Source organism: Typopeltis vanoorti, chromosome 9, assembly GCF_054136105.1.
Source record: "Typopeltis vanoorti isolate ZY-2024b chromosome 9, IOZ_Tvanoo_1.0, whole genome shotgun sequence".
Classification (NCBI taxonomy): domain Eukaryota; kingdom Metazoa; phylum Arthropoda; class Arachnida; order Uropygi; family Thelyphonidae; genus Typopeltis; species Typopeltis vanoorti.
The window spans coordinates 125,146,728-125,168,639 of record NC_143557.1 but is presented as its reverse complement, the minus strand read 5'-3'; the positions used below and the strand labels follow the sequence as shown (position 1 = coordinate 125,168,639).

The 21,912-nt window shown below is 35.7% G+C and overlaps 1 protein-coding gene across 4 annotated transcripts in view; it reads left to right on the top strand.

Annotated features, from left to right (window-relative positions):
- The window catches only part of LOC150103503 (TBC1 domain family member 31), a 449,146-nt gene that overhangs the window by 58,060 nt on the left and 369,174 nt on the right, over positions 1-21,912 (top strand). For all 4 annotated transcript variants that reach the window (XM_090398075.1, XM_090398077.1, XM_090398074.1 and 1 more), the window contains exon 3: positions 8,795-8,944. In XM_090398075.1, coding sequence (XP_090254201.1) covers positions 8,795-8,944 — 150 coding nt within the window. The remainder of the gene's footprint in view (positions 1-8,794; positions 8,945-21,912) is intronic.

Genomic DNA, 21,912 nt, shown 5'->3' with positions numbered 1-21,912 from the left:
GAAGTCAACACTAGCTAACACAAAGTCTATCATATCACTCCTTAAACTCATCTACAATCTGCACATTCACCACCTCTCAGGTAATGCATTCCATGCTCTTACCACTCTTCAGGCAAAAAACTTACTTCTTACCCTTTTACTCACTACCTTAATTTGTAACTTCCAGGGATGGCCCCTTGTCCTTGCTCCTTTCCCTACCATATGAAAAATCTCTTCAGTGTTAATACGGTAGAATGATGAAATCATCTTAAATGTCTCAGTTATATCCCCTTGCCTTCTATCCACTAAACTCGTCAGTCTACATGCCATCAGTCTATCTCTGTGCAGTCCTGATATCATTTTTGTTATCTGTCTCTGCACCTTCTCCAAGGTTACTTCATTCCCTTCAAATCCCAGTGAAAAAATCTAAGTGCAGAAATCCAGATGTGGTCCTGATCAAAGCTTATACAATGGGATCAGCACACTTTTATCTCTCATAGTCAATGTTCTCCTCAACCGCAGTTCTCTGAGATGTGTTCATAACTTTTGCAATATGTCCTCAAAACTTCAAATCTTCCACAATCACTCCAAAATCCCCTGCTTTCTCCAGTATAATTCCACTAAGTGAGTATGAAGTATCCCATCTGTGGATCCCAAATTTTAAAACCTTACATTTAGTTGCATTAAACTGATATCCTTATTCATTTGTCCACCTTTTCAGTTTATTCAAATCCTCATTCAAAGAGCCAAAACATCAGCACTATTATTAATAACCCTCCCAAGCTTCACATCTGCAAACAACTGACTATCTCTCTGTAGTCCTGTGACAATATCATTCATAAAGATTGAACATTAATGGTCCCAGGACTGAACCCTGTGCAACTCCACTTAATCTTACTGCTTGCCCATATCCAACTATCTGATATCTATCAGAGAGCCAATCCATTCCACAAACCTGATATCCAAACCCATATGATCCAACTTAAAAATCAACTTGTCATGTGGCACCTTGTCAAATGCCTTGGGAAAAAAATCCCAAAAAATGACAGTGTATGCCTTATCCTCATCCACTGCTCTCTTTACTCTGTTGTACAAGGTAACCAGATTACTAAAATCAGGGCACCCTTTATATGCTGGTGTGCATAAATAATATTACCCTCATCTTTCCAATTCTCTATACGAGCAAGTTCTTACTAGTTTCTCCAAAATCTTAACTACAGAAAAAATACAGTTTGATATATAGTTTGATACCTTCATTCTACCACCACCCTTATGCAATGGTACTGTCTTACCCAGGGCCAGCGCTAGGCTGGACATTGCCCACCTGCAAATCTGAAATGGGCACCCCCTCAAACAAATGGCAATTTATTTATTTATTTTTATTTTTGTCATAATCATGTGGAAAAAATTTACAAGAATTTTTTGTAAATTTGTAACTTTTTTTTGTAATCGTAAATTTGCAGCAATTATATTGACTTACCTAATTATTATTACTTAATTCGTTTACAAAAATTTAAAGAAAGAATGAAACTTCACTCTAACACTTTGAAATGGTGCCCACCTTGTAGTGGTGCCCTCCTGCAGTGCAGGCCCTGGTCTTACCTTTCTTCCACTCTCTCCAGAAATCTACCCCATTGCAAGACTTTCATTAAACGCCAAGTTAATGGCACACTCAATTCCATAGCAGATTCCCTTAAAACATGTGGTGAAATTCCTTCTAGGCCTCCTGCCTTATTGACATTTAGCGTAATCAGTATTTGGAATACATCCTCTTCATTCACTTCTAATACTTCACCATCATTATCGTTCTAGGATTAAAGCCTGTAGTACCAGGATGGAGCACTCTAATAAAGTGATCATTAAATAGTTTGACTATGTCATCTGCTTTGGTCACCTGATTCTCATCTCCATCCAGCAAGGTAATCCGTCCCCTATCATTTTTCCTCTTACTTGCCACATAGCATAAAAACTCCTGGGATTGTAGTGCCAGTCTCCTCTCATATTCTAATTTTTCTCTTCTTACGATACTAGTCACTTTCCTAGCCTGATCTTTGCATTCCTCATGCAACCATTGTTTTGCTGCTGTAGCCTCCATAGCGCAATTGGAAGAACAGCAGAATGTTGCACCTTTCAATTGGAAAAGATCTGGGTTCAGTTCTCGTCATTATGAGAGGAATCTTTATATGGGCTTTTTCAATTCAAGGTGAGTTAACTGATCTCATATGGAGGTAGTTGTTTTTTTCCCTTGTGTATGGACAACTCAGTCTTCAGAACACATGCAATTTACAGACAAAACATACCATTGTTGCTGATGATGGGTGGTAAATGGCATTGATGGTAGTAGTGTCGTAGTAGGAGAATTAAGTAGTAGTGGAGACGGTGAGATGCATGTAGTAAAGTAGATTGTCCTCCTGCAATGAGTCCTTGGACTCCTGGAGGCTTAATGTAATAAAAATAATAACTATTATCCACTTCTCTCTTTATATGCCTTCCATAATCTTTTTTTCTTCTGCAATTTCCCTTTTATTCCTTTTGTCATCAATTTGACTCAAAATTTCTTTATCTTCTTTACTTGAGGTATATAATGTCAGCTGGCAACAATTTTTTTCTTAAGTGTCTCCCATGCACTAATGATCCCTCTTCCTTCATATTCTTTCATCTATTGTTCTGTTGCAAGCTGGTTTCTAAGTCTGTGATAGTTGCCTTCATTATAATTTCATATAAATTCTTTCTGTTTTGATACCTTCAGATGCCTATTCATCCTCCAAGTCAGACTACATGGTCCCTTTCACCAGCCAAGAAGAGGAGCATGTCATCTTGGTCACAATCAGATCCTCTGATGCTATGACCAAATCCAAAACTTTTGATCCTCATGTGCCCTCCACCACATGCTACCTAAGACAGTTCTCCTTCAAGAAATCCAAAAATTCAGTTCCTTATTACTGCATGCTGTATCCTCTGCCCAGTTTATATCGCTATAGTTGAAGTCCCCCATAATGATTATATAATAAATTATATTCTACTTCATAAAGGCTCATAATGAAAATTATATTTGCTTTATGAATTAGGGTTTTATGATACCAAGCTTCTGATTAATTGAATGGTGGAATCATTATGAATGTGATTTCTACCTATATCAGTAAATTAGTCAATTTTCTTTAACTTAAAAGCTGTGACAATCATGAACTAGTTTCTTAAATATTCACTCAAGAGATGGTAATGATTTTTTTTTTTTTTTCCTGAGTTCACTTGACTTGGTTTAAGTTCAGTTGCATTAATATTTCTTAAATTCAATTTCATCAATTTTATTAAGTTCATTTTCACAAGAACTGTGTAGAACACATTATTCACAAATCAATTTCCCATGAGCAAGACCAACAGTTTGGTCTTCATAATGTGTCGTCATAATAATTATATATCAGTGAGATATTTAATAATCAATGAGAAATCTGTGATAATTAATAATTAATAAGATATCAATGAAAAATGTATGATAATTAATAATCAATAAGATATCAATGAGAAATCTATGATAATTAATCATCAATAAGATATCAATGAGAAATCTATGATAATTAATAATCGTTATTATTATTATTGTGGGTATCTCCATGAAGTCAGTAGACTCATCGCAGGTGACTCAACCTATCAAAACAATATCTATCATACCTCTTCTTGAATTCATTTACAGACGAAGAACTCACAACTGAGTCAGGCAATGCATTCCACTCATTCACCACCCTCCAGGCGAAAAATCTAGTTCTCACACCCTTGTTAACCACACTTTTCCTTAATTTCCAGGGATGACCTCTTGTTCTTCCATCACTATCACACAGCTGAAATATTTCCCCTGCATTGATCTTATAAAAACATTTTAGTAATTTAAATGTTTCTATCATATCCCCTCTTCTCTGCCTATCAACCAACCAATGTAGGGAGAATTTTTTACATCACTCACCAACTTAATCACTTTCCTCTGAACCCTCTCCACAACCTCCTCATCTCCAAGGAATCCAGGTGACCAGACTTGAGCACAGTAATCCAAATGTGGAAGTATCAACGGCTTATAAAGGGGAATAATAACCTCTTTATCTCTGGATGTTAGTGTATTCTTCAGCAACCAAGTAATCCTATGTGCAGTCTTGGACACCTTAGCAGTGTGCCCTCTGAACTTCATCTCCCTATCCACCAACATCCCCCAAGTCCCTAGCCTCATCAATCTCTTGGAGTACCATTCCATCAATGTAGCACACAGTTGGCAATCTTTTAATCCCAAAATGCACAACTTTACACTTTTCCACACTGAACTGCCCATTTTGCCAGCTTATTTAAATCATTCTGCAAACTCAACATCAGCTTGATTTTTTATTGTGCTACCCAACTTTGCATCATCAGCAAACAACTGAATATCTCCCTTCAAGCCATTTCTTATATCATTTATATACAAATTAAACAACATTGGCCCAAGCACAGAGCCCTGAGGCACACCACTGATCATCTGCCTCATCCTGAACTCTGCTCCTCCATACACCACTTTCTGGTATCTCTCCCTGAGCCATTCTCTTATCCATATCACCAGTTTAGTATCCATCCCCATCTGCTCTAATTTGCACAACAGTATTCCATGGGGAATCCTGTCAAAAGCCTTAGCAAAATCCAGGAGTATCACTGTGTAGCCATTTCCCTTGTCTAACTCAGATATCATGCTATTATAAAAAGTTAATAAATTACTAAGGCAAGATCGACCTTTAACAAAACCATGTTGGCCTCTATAGAGTATCATATCCTGATCCACCCATTCTTGAATTCTGTCTTTAATCAACTTTTCCAATACTTTTACTACTACTTCTGAGATGGTGATTGGTCTATAATTAACTACTGCAGTCTTAGAGCCACCTTTATGCAAAGGAACTACTTTGCCTTCCTTCCACTCCCTAGGGACCATACCAGAGTTCAAACTTAAGTTAAATAACCAAATAAGAGGCATTGACAATTCCTTTGCACACCCAAGCTGTTATTCCATCTAAACCTACAGCAGTGTTTGCATTTAAATTCTGCAATATACTAAGTACCTCTGATTTATTAACTTCAATTCTCACATTAATTATTGCTACAGGTACAGAGATATCCTCACTTGGGTACCTTTGAAAAGTGATCACTCAGTAACTCTACTATTACATCTGAATTGGTCACCTCATTATCATGTTGGAAGGAACTACTTTGCCTTCCTTCCACTTCCTAGGGACCATACCAGAGTTCAAACTTAAGTTAAATAACCAAATAAGAGGCATTGACAATTCCTTTGCACACCCAAGCTGTTATTCCATCTAAACCTACAGCAGTGTTTGCATTTAAATTCTGCAATATACTAAGTACCTCTGATTTATTAACTTCAATTCTCACATTAATTATTGCTACAGGTACAGAGATATCCTCACTTGGGTACCTTTGAAAAGTGATCACTCAGTAACTCTACTATTACATCTGAATTGGTCACCTCATTATCATCAGCACCCACTTAGGTTATCCTTCCAAAGTCATTTTTCCTTTTACTTGCCACCTAGCAGAAGAACTCTTTGGGATTACCCTTGATCTCCTTGGCTAAGGTCTTCTCGTAATCTGATTTAGCTTTTCTTACTATGTTGGTAAGAAAAGCTAAATCAGATTATGAGTATAACCTTCAGATTATAACCTTCCTAGCTTAAGCCTGTACTGCTCATGGATGTGCCGATCACCTTTCTACTTGTAAATTCTTCACAACATTTTTTTTTTTTTTTGCAGATCAAGCCTGATACTACTACTCATCCATCTAACACCTACCTTGTTTGTCTTCCTGACCATGGGGAATACATTCTGATATTGCCTTCCTCAGATACCTTCTGATTATATCCCATGCGTTGCTAACATCTTTCCCCTGCAATATGTTCTGCAGTGGAATGGCTGTAAGCTCACTCCGAAGCTTGTTATAATTACCTAACCTATAGTTCCATATGTACCACTTCTTAAGAGAGAAATCCACAAATTTTGCAACCTCCCAAGTCAATACCACATGATTGCTCTCACCAATTGGAGGTAATGAGGACACCTTACTTATGCATATGCCCAATGACCAGGTCCAACACTCTCACGCCATGAGTCCCTTCATTTATGTGTTGTTTCAAGTAATTATCTCTTAGGTGTATGAATTCTGAAAGTATGAAAAAGAAAAATGCAGCACATCTGAGATGAAATGACAGGCACGGTGCAGGATGATGAACACTTAAGTGGAATGAATTCCTCCACTTCATCAGATGAGAGGAAAGACAACTACAGCACTATTTCGGACTTTCCTCTAGTTGCTAAAAATTGATGCTCCACACAAATTTGAAAGCAGGTAATCATTGAGATATAACTTCTCATGATAGTCTTTCTCAACAATATTCTTGGTTCTCTCATTGACTTATAAAAAATAAATTAAAAAAATACAAAAAAAAGAAATATATATATATATATATATAAAATTAATAAAAAAAATCCTTACCCCATCAAATATACAAAATGTACTATGTGGGGGTAACATAAAAAAATAAAATAAATATATATAACCTCATATTTTTCAGCTGTGGCCATCATATTTAGTGGATATGTGTCCAGACCAATTTTGTATTGCTCATTAATTGTTTTGATAAGATCATGTGGGCCTTGCTGTGATGATGCTGTTGCACTAGCTAAATTTAAGCAAGTAAATGATGGAAGATATGATCATGTAAACCTCAAAAGTAGTCTGTTTTTTTATTCTGAACTATTTGTATAATATGTAACTTGATCAGATAGTTAAAAAGAAAAAAAAGATTTCTGGCTCTTTTTGTAGCTTTAATTCTTTTTCTGTTTGTTCCTAATAGTTCCCATCTTTACTGCTATTACTAGTCTGTCATGATACTACACACCATATGCTGATGGGATGCTATATTTCATGCAAAATAGAATAATATTAAATTAAACTAGCAGCTGATTTGTTATTTTCACATTTATGAATTCATGTCAATGTGTTTGGGTAATCAAGAATAGCTAAGAGATATCAAAGGTTAGAGTTATAGAAATATTAGGGAAGTATTAGGACAGACACAAAAAGAAATTCAAAGACTAAAAAGATCTAAAATCACCAACTTTTTTTTTGTTACTGTACACAAACACAATAATCCATTCTTTTTCTGCAGTTTGATCCTTTAATTAACCAACTTTTGCATCTACAGCACCATATTATTGTATTTCAATTATCTGACACCTCAATTATTAAAATAGTAAATTTTCTTTCCAATGTGGTCAAATAAACTATAGATTATTCTATATTTTTATACAATATATGAGATACACATATTGAAATGTTTGAAAGTTTTTTCACTTGGTTATACTATAAATTAATGATGCCAAGAAATTATATTCTTGGTTTAATCCTTTACCCAAGCGTAAGCAAATAAAACTTTATGCGTGAAGTAACATCACAACTAGGCTATTTGTATACATAGGCTCATGACTTCACATTAATTGCCTTAGTATCCCATAATGCAATGCACATATCCTTATGGACATGTATAATGCTATGCATTATGGGAAGGGCCACTGCCCAGACCAGTTTCACCTGGTTCCCACTGATGAGACCTGTATTGAGGTCTCATCAGTGGGAACCAGGTTAGGTTAGATTAGATGTGATACAAGGTTGAAGTAATGCAGGAGTCACATTTTCATATACAAGTAGTCAAAAGATGTCACAGCCTATTACTAAAATACTCTGGATTAGAGAAAAGTGTTTGAAAGAAGTTTTTTCACTTGGTTATACCATAAATTAAAGATGCCAAGAAATTATATTCTTGTTTAATCCTTTATCCCAGTGTAACCAAATAAATGTTGAAAGTTTATTTTTCACTTGGTCAGACTATAATAAATTTAGTTTAATCCTTTATCCAAGTGTGTGTAAACAAAATTTGCGCCTGAAAAGTATCTTCAGGACTGGCAGCTCCTATAGGAGGAGATGGCCTTGCTAATGCTTCTGCCTTGGTATCTCCACTTGGGCCTGGCTCCCACTGAAGAGACCTCAATAAAGGTCGAAACTAGTCTGGGTATTGGCCCTTCCCTTAATGCATAACATTATACATATCCGCAAGGAGATGTGTTTTGCATTATGGGAGATACTGAGATAGGAGTGTTGGTAGCTTGCTCTACCTTTGCAAAGAGTCGCCTGGTGTTGTACCACTTTACCCCAGTCCTGAAGATACTTTTCAGGTGCAAACTTTGTTTGCACACACTTGGATAAAGGATTAAACTAAATTTATTATAATCAAATAAATGTTTGCATGTGAAATAACATATGATTTCTGCATTACTTCAACCTTGGTATCACTTCTGTCTGGCTCCCACTGATGGCTCCCACCTTTCCATAATGCATAGTATTATTCATGTCTGTAAGGATATGTGCATTGCATTATGGGATACTAAGGCAATTAATGTGATGTTATTAGCCTCTATATACAAGTAGCCCAGTCATGATGTTACTTCACGTGCAAATTTTTATTTGCTTACACTTGAATAAAGGATTAAACTAAAAATATAATTTCTTGGCATCTTTAATTTATATGTGGGAATTACTGCCATGAAAGCAAAGCTGGACATCTTTTCTAAAGGAAGCATTAATAATGTATGTTTTTAAATATAAAATGCATTTTTATAACTTCAAAAAAAAAAAACTTGAATATTAATAATTTTTGTTTTAAATATATAATATTTTTTGTTTTAAATATATAATATTTTTTGTTTTAAATATATAATATTTTTTTTTAAGTTTGTTTTTAAGCATAACAAATGAACCTCCTAATGGACTCCGTGGACATAAAGTGCACTTCGTCCAAGCCGCTTTGTATGAAAATGGTGAACATATTGTGCTAGGAGATCAGACTGGAGTTATATATTGCATTAATTTAAAAACAAATAGGTAAGTTGAAAAACCTGAACAAGTTTTGTAAGAACTTACCCATTTCAAAAGCATTAAAACAAAATAATATGAAAGAGATGGGTGTCCTGGCTGTGCACTCACAGAAATAAATGAAGAAACTGTTTCTTTATTGTTTATTTTGTTTTTGTGCACTGATTTTCAGTTTCTAGGCTAATCAATAAGAGACTGCCACTTCAGATTGTTTAAAAAAAGTTTAATTTTTGCTTTTTCATCTACACTAATTTTTTCTCTTGCCTAAACAGTGCATTATGTAGATATAGCTCATCTAAACAATTTAAATGAACTTATTGATAATATAAAAATGCGCAAAATATGGAAACAAAAAATATGGAGCAATTAAGTAATATTTTTTTCCACTATTCCAACTCTTCCCAAAGTTATGAGGGAACACAGAGCCAGAGAAAATGTTAAAAAAAATGCAAGTTTACTTCAGTTCATGTAATCAAGATTTCATTACCAGTTTCCTGTTAATAGTTTTTTTTTTCCAATTTGTCTGAGTTATTAGAGAATATGCACAATAGTTAGCTATGCTGTTGATCTGGTTGTATAATAAGAGTTGCAGTGAGAAGGGTTCTTAAGAGATAGAAAGAGGGCAAAATAGTAGTATTGCATAGCACATGGTTCTAGGAACAAGTTTCCAATTATTGACCAGCCTATATATCTGCTGTTTAATTAAGCTATCAGAGTGGTTAATTAGGAATAGAATACAGGATTCTCTTAATGGTCAGTATAAATTTCTGATAGTAGGTCTTGCTTTAGCATGATTTGCATTTTATGTTAAGGTAACAAATGTGTTGAATAAGGGAAAGTCATATACAGTGATTCTTGAATTTCGTACAAGTAATTTGATAGATTGCTACATTTGATTTGATTTGATAGATTGATGTACAAGCCAGGGAATTGATAGGGTTGGATAATAAATTGGTTAGATGGACTGGATATAAACTGAAAGATCCCCCACAGGTTGTTTTATTGGATTGGTGGGGGGCATTGTCCTAGAAAACAGACATAACTACTGGTGTGCTGCAGTGTTATATCATGGATCCCTACCATGTAATTTATTTGTTAATTATATTTCATGTGGATTTACAAAGGATCTTTGGTTGTTTGCTGATGATGTAAAATTAGAGTTATAAGGAGTGATGCTGATGTTACCTCCCTTCAGTAAGATTTAGTTTGGAAATGAGTGGAGTTGCAATTTGATAAGTGTTCTGTATTGGAAGAACTTGCTTCAGGAGTTGGATTCTAGATCTGGGGACAATGGTAAACATTGGCCTAAATTTCCAAGGCATATTGCCAAGTGTTGCAAAGACTACATTACTGCTATGATAAGGTGCATACTGACATGTAGGGATGAGGAGTTGGTCATGCCACTATAAAGCATTGGTCACACCACACATAGACTGTTTGTACTCACATTTAAACACTTGGGTTCAGTTACAGCATCACAGAGTTACAGTATCTGTGATGCTGTAACTCTGGAGAGGGTCCATGATAAGTAAATAATGCAATATCAGGACTTTGGATAGTGGTTATGAGGAGAAGTTGAAGAAAAGGAGACAGATGAGGTGATATGATAGATGTTTAAGTTAATGAGGGAATTTTATCAGATTAAATACAGAAGAAATTATACATAGAGCAAATAGTGAGAGATCAAGAGGCGATCACTGGAAGTTGTGTAAAGGTGTGGTGAAGAGGGGAGTGAGAGTAGATTTGTTAAATATGTTACATGTTTTAAGGCACAGCTTTATGAAACACATTTAAATTTAGTATGGATTTTATTCAGTGAGAAAGAAAAGTATCTTGACCTTCAAAGATATGAAAAGAAACACTATAAAATTGGGGGGTGATCACAATTCATTATTGGAATGTGTTGAGAATGCTGGGAGCATGAATGAGTTGGTTTAATATAGTATTACTTGTTGAGTGGAGAGTAGAGTAGACCTCTCTTGATGAGTCTTTTGACTTCACAGAAGTTTGTTACATGTTTTAAGGCACAGCTTTATGAAACACATTTAAATTTAGTATGGATTTTATTCAGTGAGAAAGAAAAGTATCTTGACCTTCAAAGATATGAAAAGAAACACCATAAAATTGTTCTGTATGCTTTCTTTCTTTCTTTCTTATTACCCTAATAGAATTCACCTTGAGATCAAATTTGCCATTTGAATGAATTTTAAGTTTAGCAACTACCTTCTTTTTTTTTTTTCTGGATACATAAATTAATACTAACTCCATATAATGCCTACTAATACTCAGATCTACAAACACTAACTTATGCTAATTAACCGTGCTTATTTCAGAGTCTGCCATCCAGCACAGAAGCTTCTTTTTAGTAAGACTTTTCTTTTTTCTTTTTTAGCTACCAGAGCTTCTCTTATTTTATCTTTCTAGAAGTCAGTAAAAAAAGCTCTTTTTGCTGATTCTCTCTCTCTCTCTCTCGTGGGTAAAATAGAAATGCAATAAAAAAAATTATTTATCTGCAGAAATGTGGAAAAAGGTCTTCTTTTTCAACCTTTTGGTTCTGTCCACTGCTGGACGAAGGTCTCCTCCATGAATTTCCAGATCACTCAGTTTTCTGCTTCTCCCATCCATCTCACTCCTGCAATTTGTTCTAGTTCATCCCTCCACCTTCTCGATCTTCCTCTTTGTCTTGCTCCATCCATTGGTCTCCACTCTGTTGTTTTTCTAGTCCATCTCCTGTCACTGCATCTGCCAATATGGTCAGCACATCTCCACTTAGCCTGTTTAATGTATTTTACAATATCCGTGACACCTGTTTGAGATCTTATTTAGGTATTTGTCTTCCTATCTCTTAATGTTATTATTAGCATACTTCTTTCCATGCGATGTTGTGTTGTTCTCAGCTTTTTGTTTAGGGCCTCTGTTAAAGTTCATGTTTCTCCTCCATATGTTAGGACAGGAAGTATGCACTGTCAAAAGCTTTCCTCTTTAGACTCATAGGGATGTCACTTCTGAATGTGTCTTTCATTTTCCCATAAACCATCCATCCAAGGTGAATTCTTTGTTCAATCTCTTTTCTTTGGCACTCCTTGCAGGATAACAATTGGCCCAAATACACATATGAGGTAACTTGTTCTATTTCATGGTTTTCAACTTTGACAGTTCTATGGTTAATATATTTATTCATCATTATTTTTGTTTTTTCTCTTTTATTTTTAATCCAATTACTCTGGAAGCTTCATTTAGCTGATTTAGCCTTCCAGATCTTCCAGATTATCTGTTATTAGGACATCATCATCTGCAAATTTCAGATGATGCAACCTTTCCCCATTTTTGTTTATTCGTTTTGTTTCCCAATCAAGGCTTCTAAAGACTTCTAATGCAGCTGTAAATAGTTTTGGTGATATAATATCTCCTTGCCAGATGTCTTTTTGTATTGGGAACTTTTCACTGTTTTTATATAATTTAATTATGGAAGTTGCATTATTGTAAATATGTTTTAGTGTTTCAATATATGGTTTCTCAGTTCCCTGGGTTTCAAGAGCTTTTAGTGTTGCAGATGTTTTAACTGAATCAAATGTAGTCTATATAAGCCAGACATAAGGGTTTATTGTATTCATTTGATTTTTCAATGAGCTGTCTTAATGTGTGAATATGGTCCAAAGTATTGTAAATCTTTCTAAATCCAGCTTGTTCACAGGATTGCATTCCCTCTAGTTTAGATTTTATTCTATTATTTATAATTTTTATACCATATTCACACATTAAGACAGCTCATTGAAAAATCAATATTTTTCAATGAACTGTTTTTCAATGAAAATTTTATATATGGTGGGAGTAGACTTATAGGTCTGTAGTTTTTAATTTCTTCCTTATTGCCTTTTTTTAAACATTAATATTAGAAGTGAATTGTTCCAATTTTTTGGAATTTTTCTCTGTTTTAGGCATTTATTAAAGAGTTTAGTCAGTTGTTTGATGACAGGGCTTCCTCCCAGTTTTAAGAATTCTACCATAATTCCGTCTTCTCCTGGGGCCTTTCCATTCTTCATTTCTCGCAGTGCCATTTCCACTTTGCCTTGTAAGATCTCAGGGGCATCATGTTCTTCCTCACTTGATTTATCCATAGATGATTCTTGGATGTCATGGTGTTTGTCTTCATAGAGTTCGGTATAAAATTCCTGAATTCTTTTGATTATTGTATCTCTATTTTTTAGAAGTTCACCATTTTTTCCTCTTACAGCTGCTATTTCCTTTGTTCCAACTGATAATATTCATCTTAGGACCTTCATATTACTATTGTTTTCTATTGTTTCTTTAATTTTCCTAGTATTATATGATCTAAGTTCATGTTTCATCCTTTTACATCCTTTTACGTATTGTTTTACAAATTTCTGCATATTCTATTTTATTGGCGTCATTCAAATCTCTTTTCATATCTCTTCTTTTCTTCATCAGATCTAAGGTTTCCTGTCTTAATTTTTCCTCCCTTTGGTGCCTTTTTACACCTCCTGTTTCTAGTGCACAATTCAAGATAGATTTTGTTAATATTTCATTAGCATCATCGATGGTAGTAGCTGTGTTTAACTTTTTTAGTTCATTTTTGAGTGATTTTCTATAACAGCTTTTATTGTGGTAGAGGTTTTGTAGATTCACTAAATTGGATATTTGGAGTGACCGTTGTTTGCTAAGAGTTGGAGATTGAGAAGCAGGTTGTGGAAGGGCAAGAAGTGGATACAAAGGTGAAGAAGTGATTTTGGCAGGGCAGAGTGAGTAGTGCAAACAAAAGTAGAGATGAGAGGGATATGAATGAAAATCAGTCAGGGAAACTTTCTCTTGTGTAAAAATTTCTCGAGCGGAAAGGGGTCACGAGTGGAGAAAGTTTAAGTCCTGATCTAGTTGATCAAATCATTGTCTCTTCGGCATACTGTTTGAAATGTAATATAGCTTGTCTCTGTATATATGTGTGTGTATATTCCAGATGATGACCATAATGTGAAGATCAAAATGTCAGGAAATTAAAGTGTAATTATTTCTAACATGGTTGTAATTTCCTTAAATTGTGTAAAATGAATACCATCTAGATGTGTGAGAAGTTGAAGCATGAAAGGGCAGAAATTTCAAATTACATCCAACAGCCTTGGCAAAACACCAATAGGCTAAACTGTCATTTGAGAATGGTGCGATTGTTGCAAGCCACAGCATAGGCTGAGTATGATGTTGGAATATTGGTTTCAAGTTAGTTGTGATACTCTGAAATCTTCCTATAATTGGAAAACTCAAGGTTTATCTGTGTAGGTGGGGTATGTGCCATGAAAACCTCTGCCAGTTTGATGAATGGCTAGGCTAATTCACCTACAAGTGAAAAGCCTTGTAAAAGTTTTCCATGTCCTAGACAGGATTCAAACTTAGATCTTGCAAAGGAAATTTGGATTTTTTTTTAATTTTTTTTTTTTATTTTTTTTATTTTAATAACTACCTTGGCAACCTACTAAAGAACCATTTTTCTCTAGGCAGTGAGGGATGAAAAATCCTACCACTTCCACATGAAAATGGTTCTCACCTTCAACTGAAAAACCCTTAATAGTTCTTAGCCAGGATTCTAACTTGGATTTTTCCAAATGAAGTGCGAAAACTCATTTTACCATTATAATAGATTTAGTTTAATCCTTTATCCCAGTGAGAGCAAACAAAGTTTGCGCCTGAAAATATCTTCAGGACTAAATATAGTGTTGTACTATCTTATCCAGTAAGTAGTGCAACACCAAGGCGCAAACTTTGTTTGCTCTCACTGGGATAAAGGATTAAACTAAATCTATTATAGTCTAACCTAGTGATAAATAAATTTTCATCATTTTACCATTACAACTATATATTATGAATCTGCTTGCAGGTGTCACAGACTTTATTCCAAATGATAAGTGAGTGGCATATGACCATCTTTCTGCTTTTCTTTCATCACAAAGTACAATAATTTCATAGTAACATTCATTTTGTTAATCAAAAAGATACAATGACATCAACAGTTGCAATAAATAGTGAATAAAGTTTATGATAAATTTATTATAATAGACAAGAAATTATATTCTTGCTTAATCATTTATCTAAGTGTGAGCAAACAAAGCTTGGGTGAAATATGTGCCTAGTCATAAAAATATGTGCAAAATATCTTTATGACTAGGCAACCTACATATAGAGGCATATAATTTCACATCAAATTGTTCTAGTATCCCATAATGAAAAGCAACTTCCTTTCAGACATTTTTTTTCAGACCCAGACAAATTTAAACATTTATTGAGGTCTCCTCAGTGAGAGCAAGATCCACGAAGATCTTGAGAACTGAATCGATGCAGAAATAATATTTTTCAGAGAAAAATATATTATTATTGTTTCATTAATTCATTTACAATAAAATAATAATTATTGATATTTCTTTTACGGACTGATACAATATTTCTGCATAATAATTTCTTTGATTTCTTCCTTCTACCAATGACCACATATTTATTTATAACTGATAATATTTAAACATAAATCATTTTTATGGTGTAATGCTAGCCTGTGGTGGTTTATCAGATAGCTATTTTATCTATTTGGAGTTATGGGTGAAGCAAATGTCTGTTAATGGTATATTTTGCAAAATGAAAAATGCATATTTCCAGGAGGAGGGGGGGAACCCCACACTTCCATATAGATGAAATAACATTTTTGCTCTCCTATCTACAGGCTGTGAGTTTCAGTCCTCTGGCAAGTATTCATATATTTATGCAGTAGGTGATTTTGAGGTATAAGTGGTTTGAAAATGTGTTACTGTCATCTTTTTCTACAGAACAAAATTTCCAAGACATGTAGAGCTCATACATAGTACATGTGCTACAGGTTTACAACCTTTTTGTTGAATAGGACTGTTAAATAAATAAAAAAATAATTTTTCTATTCACTGGATGAAGTAAAATTTATTTGCATAAAAACACAACTAAGTGGGTTATGATAGTGTTCTTTGGTTGGAAATATGCAAGTTCAAATTTCATCAAGGATGCATTAGAAGAGTATTTTATGAATTGAAAGTGAGTTAAATGGTCTACTAAGGTAGCGGCATTATTTCTCCCAAAAATGTAAGCTTTTCTTTGTGCAAAACAGGCCAACTGGCCAGAGAACTCATATAATTAACAGAGAAAAAGTGTTTGCAGGCAGAATCTGCAGATGATGATATGATGCAGATCAGGTAGCATGGAGTGGTGGTAGAGGTAGATTAGAGGGTGTAGTGGACAGCATGATAAATGTTTGAACTTCATGGCGGTAATGTTTAATAACAATATTTCTTAATATAAGCAATTCAATGAGTACTTTGATTATGAACTGATTCATAATCTGAGTGCATAAAATTTTTTGCATTGCTAATGGAGTTAATGAAAGTTTCCACTTCATTTTAGTTGGTTACTATTCTCACCCACTACAGTAAAATGACCAAATGCTTATGAGAAGATTCTCTACATCCACAGGTAATCAAACTGGTAAAACAATGATAAAATTATATCACTAACAAGCAATGATGTAAGTTTTTCATGTAGTATCCTGTACACCCCTTGAGGGTACATATCAGGAATTTGATGATGATGATACATTGTGCTCTTATGTTCTGCTTAAGCTCTTTTATAGCAAGAATTGAATTATATCAAATATCAAATCTGCCTTTTTCAAATATGTCTTTAATGAGTAATTTATCATGAAAGCTTTCAACAGCTTCAGTCTACTAGTCTTTAGATCTCCTGAAGATATCTTTCAAATTCCACTTCCATATATTAAAGAAATTTCCAGTCAAAGGAATTTCCATCTTTTCCAGTCAGCTTTCCAGGTACCAGATCCTTTGTTACTCTTGGTTATCTTACTTTGGGCAGTCTGGCAGATCAGCAGTTGTCTGTCATGAGGAACCTAAATCATATATTATATCTTGTATCATGAACCCGAGCGATTCATGTTACCAGATATCATGGCTTAGCAGAACATGCCATCTCAACTAAACATAGGATTCTCTGGAAGAAAACTAAACTGTTACATAAAAGTGGATTCCTTAGAGCAGTTATACAAAGAGCTGTGAGGCCTTTTTATGTAAACCAACCAAACCTAAACAGATATGATGGCCTTCGGTTATCTCCTTAATGGGAAATATTATTGCATCATCAATCTTATATAATTCCTGATTATTATCTTGTATTAATTTTTTTAAATTAGGAAATTACCGAAATCTGCTGTCTTACTTATTTCTTTTAAGGTTATACGATGATTAGCATTCATATTTATGAATTTAGGGACACAAAACACACGTGTTGAAATGATTATTTTACTTAAAAATGAGACTTTTTGTGGTTATGAGACCATCGGTACTTGTACGTGTGGCCTTTCATATATTGGGCAAACTTCAAGAAGCCTGGAAATCAGAGAGAAGGAGCATGTTGGGGATGTCAGTCACAACAGGACAGTCTCTCGGGCTTAGCACATCACTTTGCAACTTCCAACCATGCAATTGACTGGGAAAATAGCTCTATGCTGTATTTGGATGATGATGATTGCGGTTACAGAATTTTCAAGGAAGCGGCAGTGGTATTAAGAACAGGTAACAACCTCAACAGAAATCAGGGTGCCATACTGAAACATATATGGAAAAACTTAATCAACTCACTCAGTTTAACGGAACTACAATACGCGAAAAATCATGTAACGCATGTGCATACAACACATATCCATGATACTGACTGAAGCTTCTCAACACATGCATGCATTGTCACACATAGTTTCAAACTTAACTGCCTAACTGTTAGCAACGTTTCTGTATTCTTTCATATTTTTTTGTGTGTGCCGTTCAGCCTTGACAAAGCTAGACAGTTGCTAGCGAAACTGGTAGGCAGGATTATATTAATAAAGTACTGATGGTCTCATAACCACAAAAAGTCTCATTTTTAAGTATTTCATGACCAAATATGTATAATTTAAATAGATTATTTTACTTATTATTAATAAAATAACAATTGACATTTCGACCCCTGTATTGAGATCATCATCCACATGCTCTTGCACTCGTATTGAGGTCATCATCTACATGCTCTTGCACTCTACAAAGGTAAATTCAATCTACGCTGTTAATTGATCTTTTACTTAGCCTGACCTCTAGTGGTAAAAAAAATACAATAAATCCTGCTCAAGTCCTCCTGTACTAAGATTTTCTTCTGGATTTGTACAGATCAGGTTATTATTATTATTATTATTATTATTATTATTATTTCGGGCGACTCCAGGAGTCCTTAGACTCATCAAGGGAGGCCCTAAACATCATGTCCACACAACTATGCGATTACATTCTCACAGTATCTATCATACCTTGTCTTGAACTCGTTCACCGTCATAGCACCCACAACAGACTCTGGCAGCTTATTCCACTCATTTACCACTCTAAAAGTAAAGAACCCAGCTCTAACACCCCTGCTAATCACACTCTTGCCCAGGTTCGGTACAGAGGTACAATAACTTGCTTGTCTCTGCTCGTCAAGGTATTTTTCAACAACCAAGTGAGTTGATGAGCTGATTTAGCTACTTTTGCAATGTGCCCCCTAAACTTCATCTCCTTATCCACCAACACTCCCAAGTCCCTGGCCTCATCAATCTCTTGGAGTACAGTTCCACCAATGTGGTATACTGCTGCTAATCTTTTCACCCCATAACCTTACATTTTGTCACATTAAATTGACATCCATTCTCCTTAGCCCAGAACTCCAATCTATCTAAGTCATCCTGCAAGACTTTGACATCTTCTGCATTCACTATTGCCCTACCCAACTTTGCATCATCAGCGAACAACTGAATTGTTCCACTTAGATCCTTCCCTATATCGTTAATGAACAGGTTAAACAGCAGTGGTCCAAGAACAGAACCCTGCGGCACACCACTAGTCACAGGCCATCTTTTGGACTCTACTCCTGAATAAACTACTCTTTGATATCTCTCCATCAACCAACCACCTATCCATCTCACCAACCCTATATCCATTCCCATATATTGTAGTTTACGGATTAGTATTCCATGTGGTATCCTGTCAAACGCCTTTGCCAGGTCCAGCAGTATCACTGTAAACCCATTTCCCTTATCCAGTTCAGCCGTCACCTTGTTATAAAACTTGACCAAGTTACTAAAGCGTGATCTACCCTTCACAAAGCCATGCTGTCCCCTGTACAGTATCTCGTTTTCATCAATCCATTCCTGTATTTTTCCCTTGACTACTTTCTCTAAGACCTTGACAGCGACTCCTGATATGCTGATCGGGCGGTAATTTGCAACCGTAGTCTTGGATCCTCCTTTATGCAGTGAAACTATTTTCCCTTCTTTCCACACCTTTGGGACTAAACCAGACCTGAGACTCAGATTAAACAACATGGTCAAGGGCACGGATAATTCTTTAGCTGCTTCACGCAAGACCCGTGCCGGTATACCATCCAATCCCATAGATGTGTTCACATTAAGGTTCTGTAATAGACTAGTCACCTCCACTTCATTCATCACTATTCCCGTATAAACTAATGGTTCCTTCATTTTTTCAATGTCACCACCTGGATGATATGCTTTTGCAAAGTGCGCGCTCAGTAACTCCACTATATCGACTGATTCAGTGACCTCCTTACCATCGTCATTCCTTAAAATCATTTTGCCGTGTACAGTTTTTTTCTTGCTTGCAGCATATTGAAAGAACTGTTTGGGATTCTCTTTTGCTTGCAAAGCTAGTTTCCTTTCATAATCCACTTTTGCTTTTTTTACTACACTCGTTACCTTTCTGGCCTGCACTTTATACCGTTCGTGTACCTGCAGGTCACCCCTTTCTTTAAATTCTCTCCACAGTTGTTTCTTTTTTTTGCAGCTCAAGCTTAATGGTGTTATTCATCTATTTAACCCATACTTGTTTTACTATTCGGACCCTAGGTATACAATCAGCCATTACCTCCTGTAAATGCTCCTTGACCACTTCCCATGCTCTATCGACGTCCAGCCCTTGCAGTTGTACATGCCATGGCACTGATCCAAGCAATCTCCTAAGCTTGTCATACTTGCCAGCACGGTAATTCCACATATACCCTGTCTTAATCGAAAATTCCACACCTTTAGCCACCTCCCAGGTCAAGACCTTATGATCACTCTCACCAATAGGTGGCAACATGGTCATATTCATTACAGTCAAATTCTCAGATGCTATTATCAGGTCAAGCACTCTCACACCCCTAGTATTTTCAATTACATGCTGTCTCAGATAGTTAATCTGAGACAGCATGTAATCATTATATATATCATATAGATCCTTAATAATTGAATAAAATCCTTTGCCTTCCTCACATGTGTCCTCTCCTCCTTCCAATCAATGTTACCATAGTTGAAATCCCCCATAATAATTACTTTCCTTCCACTCATTTCATCAATTTCCCTATGCATACTATCTCCACCATCTCTTCCATCACATGGTCTATAGCAGCACCCAACTGTATATTTTATTCTGCCAGTCTCAATCTCATACCAAATAGCCTCAAATGAGCTCCTTTCACTATCCTGTGATATAACTTCAATTCTCCTTGGCTGCAGTTCATCGGCTATCATCAGTAATACCCCTCCCCCCATTTTATTCTCTCTGTCCCTCCTAAACACACTATAACCTACACATTCTATCCCACTAACTATATCTTCTTCCGTCAGTCATGTTTCACTAATGCCAATAACCTGTGGCCAGGAAGAGCCAATCAAGGCCAAAAATTCTTCCTTCTTGTTCCTAATACTCCTGGCATTAGTATACATGAAATGTAGTGATCCCTTAGTCCCACCCCTATATTGATGCGTTATTCTAAATGGCCCATTCCCATTTTTTGTCCTTAGTGCTGGCTCGGGTACATTATATACATTCTTACACTCATTTGTCTCACTGATGTCTGCATATCCATTCCCCCCCCCCATCCTTTGTAGTTCTAGTTTCCCTGATTTTGCACATCCATTTTCACTTCATTCAGCAACACTCTTTCCAGTCTCCGCACACCAAGTCCATTCAAATGCAGGCCATCCATCTTGTATAAGTCCTTTCGCCCTTCAAACTCATTCCACACGTCCACGAATTCCACACCACACCGTCTGCATAACCTACGCATAATGTCATTTGCGATTATGGCCCTCCTCCTAAACTCCTCTCTGTCATACCGCGGCAACAGACTAACCATTCTAACTCTGTCACTCTTTTCTTTCGCTACCTTTAACAATACTTTCAAGTCCTCTCTCATAAAAAATTTATCACCTTTCAATTCATTCGTACCTGCCACAATTATTAATTCTTTCACCCTCTGTTTTTGCACTCTAATACTCTCACTTACATCCTTAAATTTCGCACCCGGGTAGTACGATTTAGTTACACTGCCATCTATCACCCCTCTTAATAACGAGTCACCATACAACACTCTTTCCTTCTTTTCAGAAACTCTCTCATTCTTGCACTGTTTTTTTACGTTAGCCGAATCACTCTGGAAAGAGTTTTGCAGGTGCTCTAATTGCCGCTGCGCATTTTGTATCACTGCACGCAACCTAGCGATCTCACTTCCTACAAATAATTACTCATTATTTTTATAATTTAAACCATTTTCTCTCTCAGTATGGTTGCTTTCACTCTTTCTTAGATCACCGCTCTCATTGCCATCTTGTACATCGCAATTCTCTATCAAGCCACTATTTTCACTCACATTCTGACAATTCTGGCTTTCTTCAACCATAACTATCTCACTACCTGACACATACTTCAACTCCTCACTTTGCTTACACTTTCTGCACATTCTCCTACCACTATCACTTTCAATCCAAATTCCAGCCTCATTCGGGAATGCATACATCCCACACACGTCACATTGGACAAACTCTCTCACATTATAGTTTTTGAACAATGCCGTCGTATTTTTGGACACCATTATCTTACGTC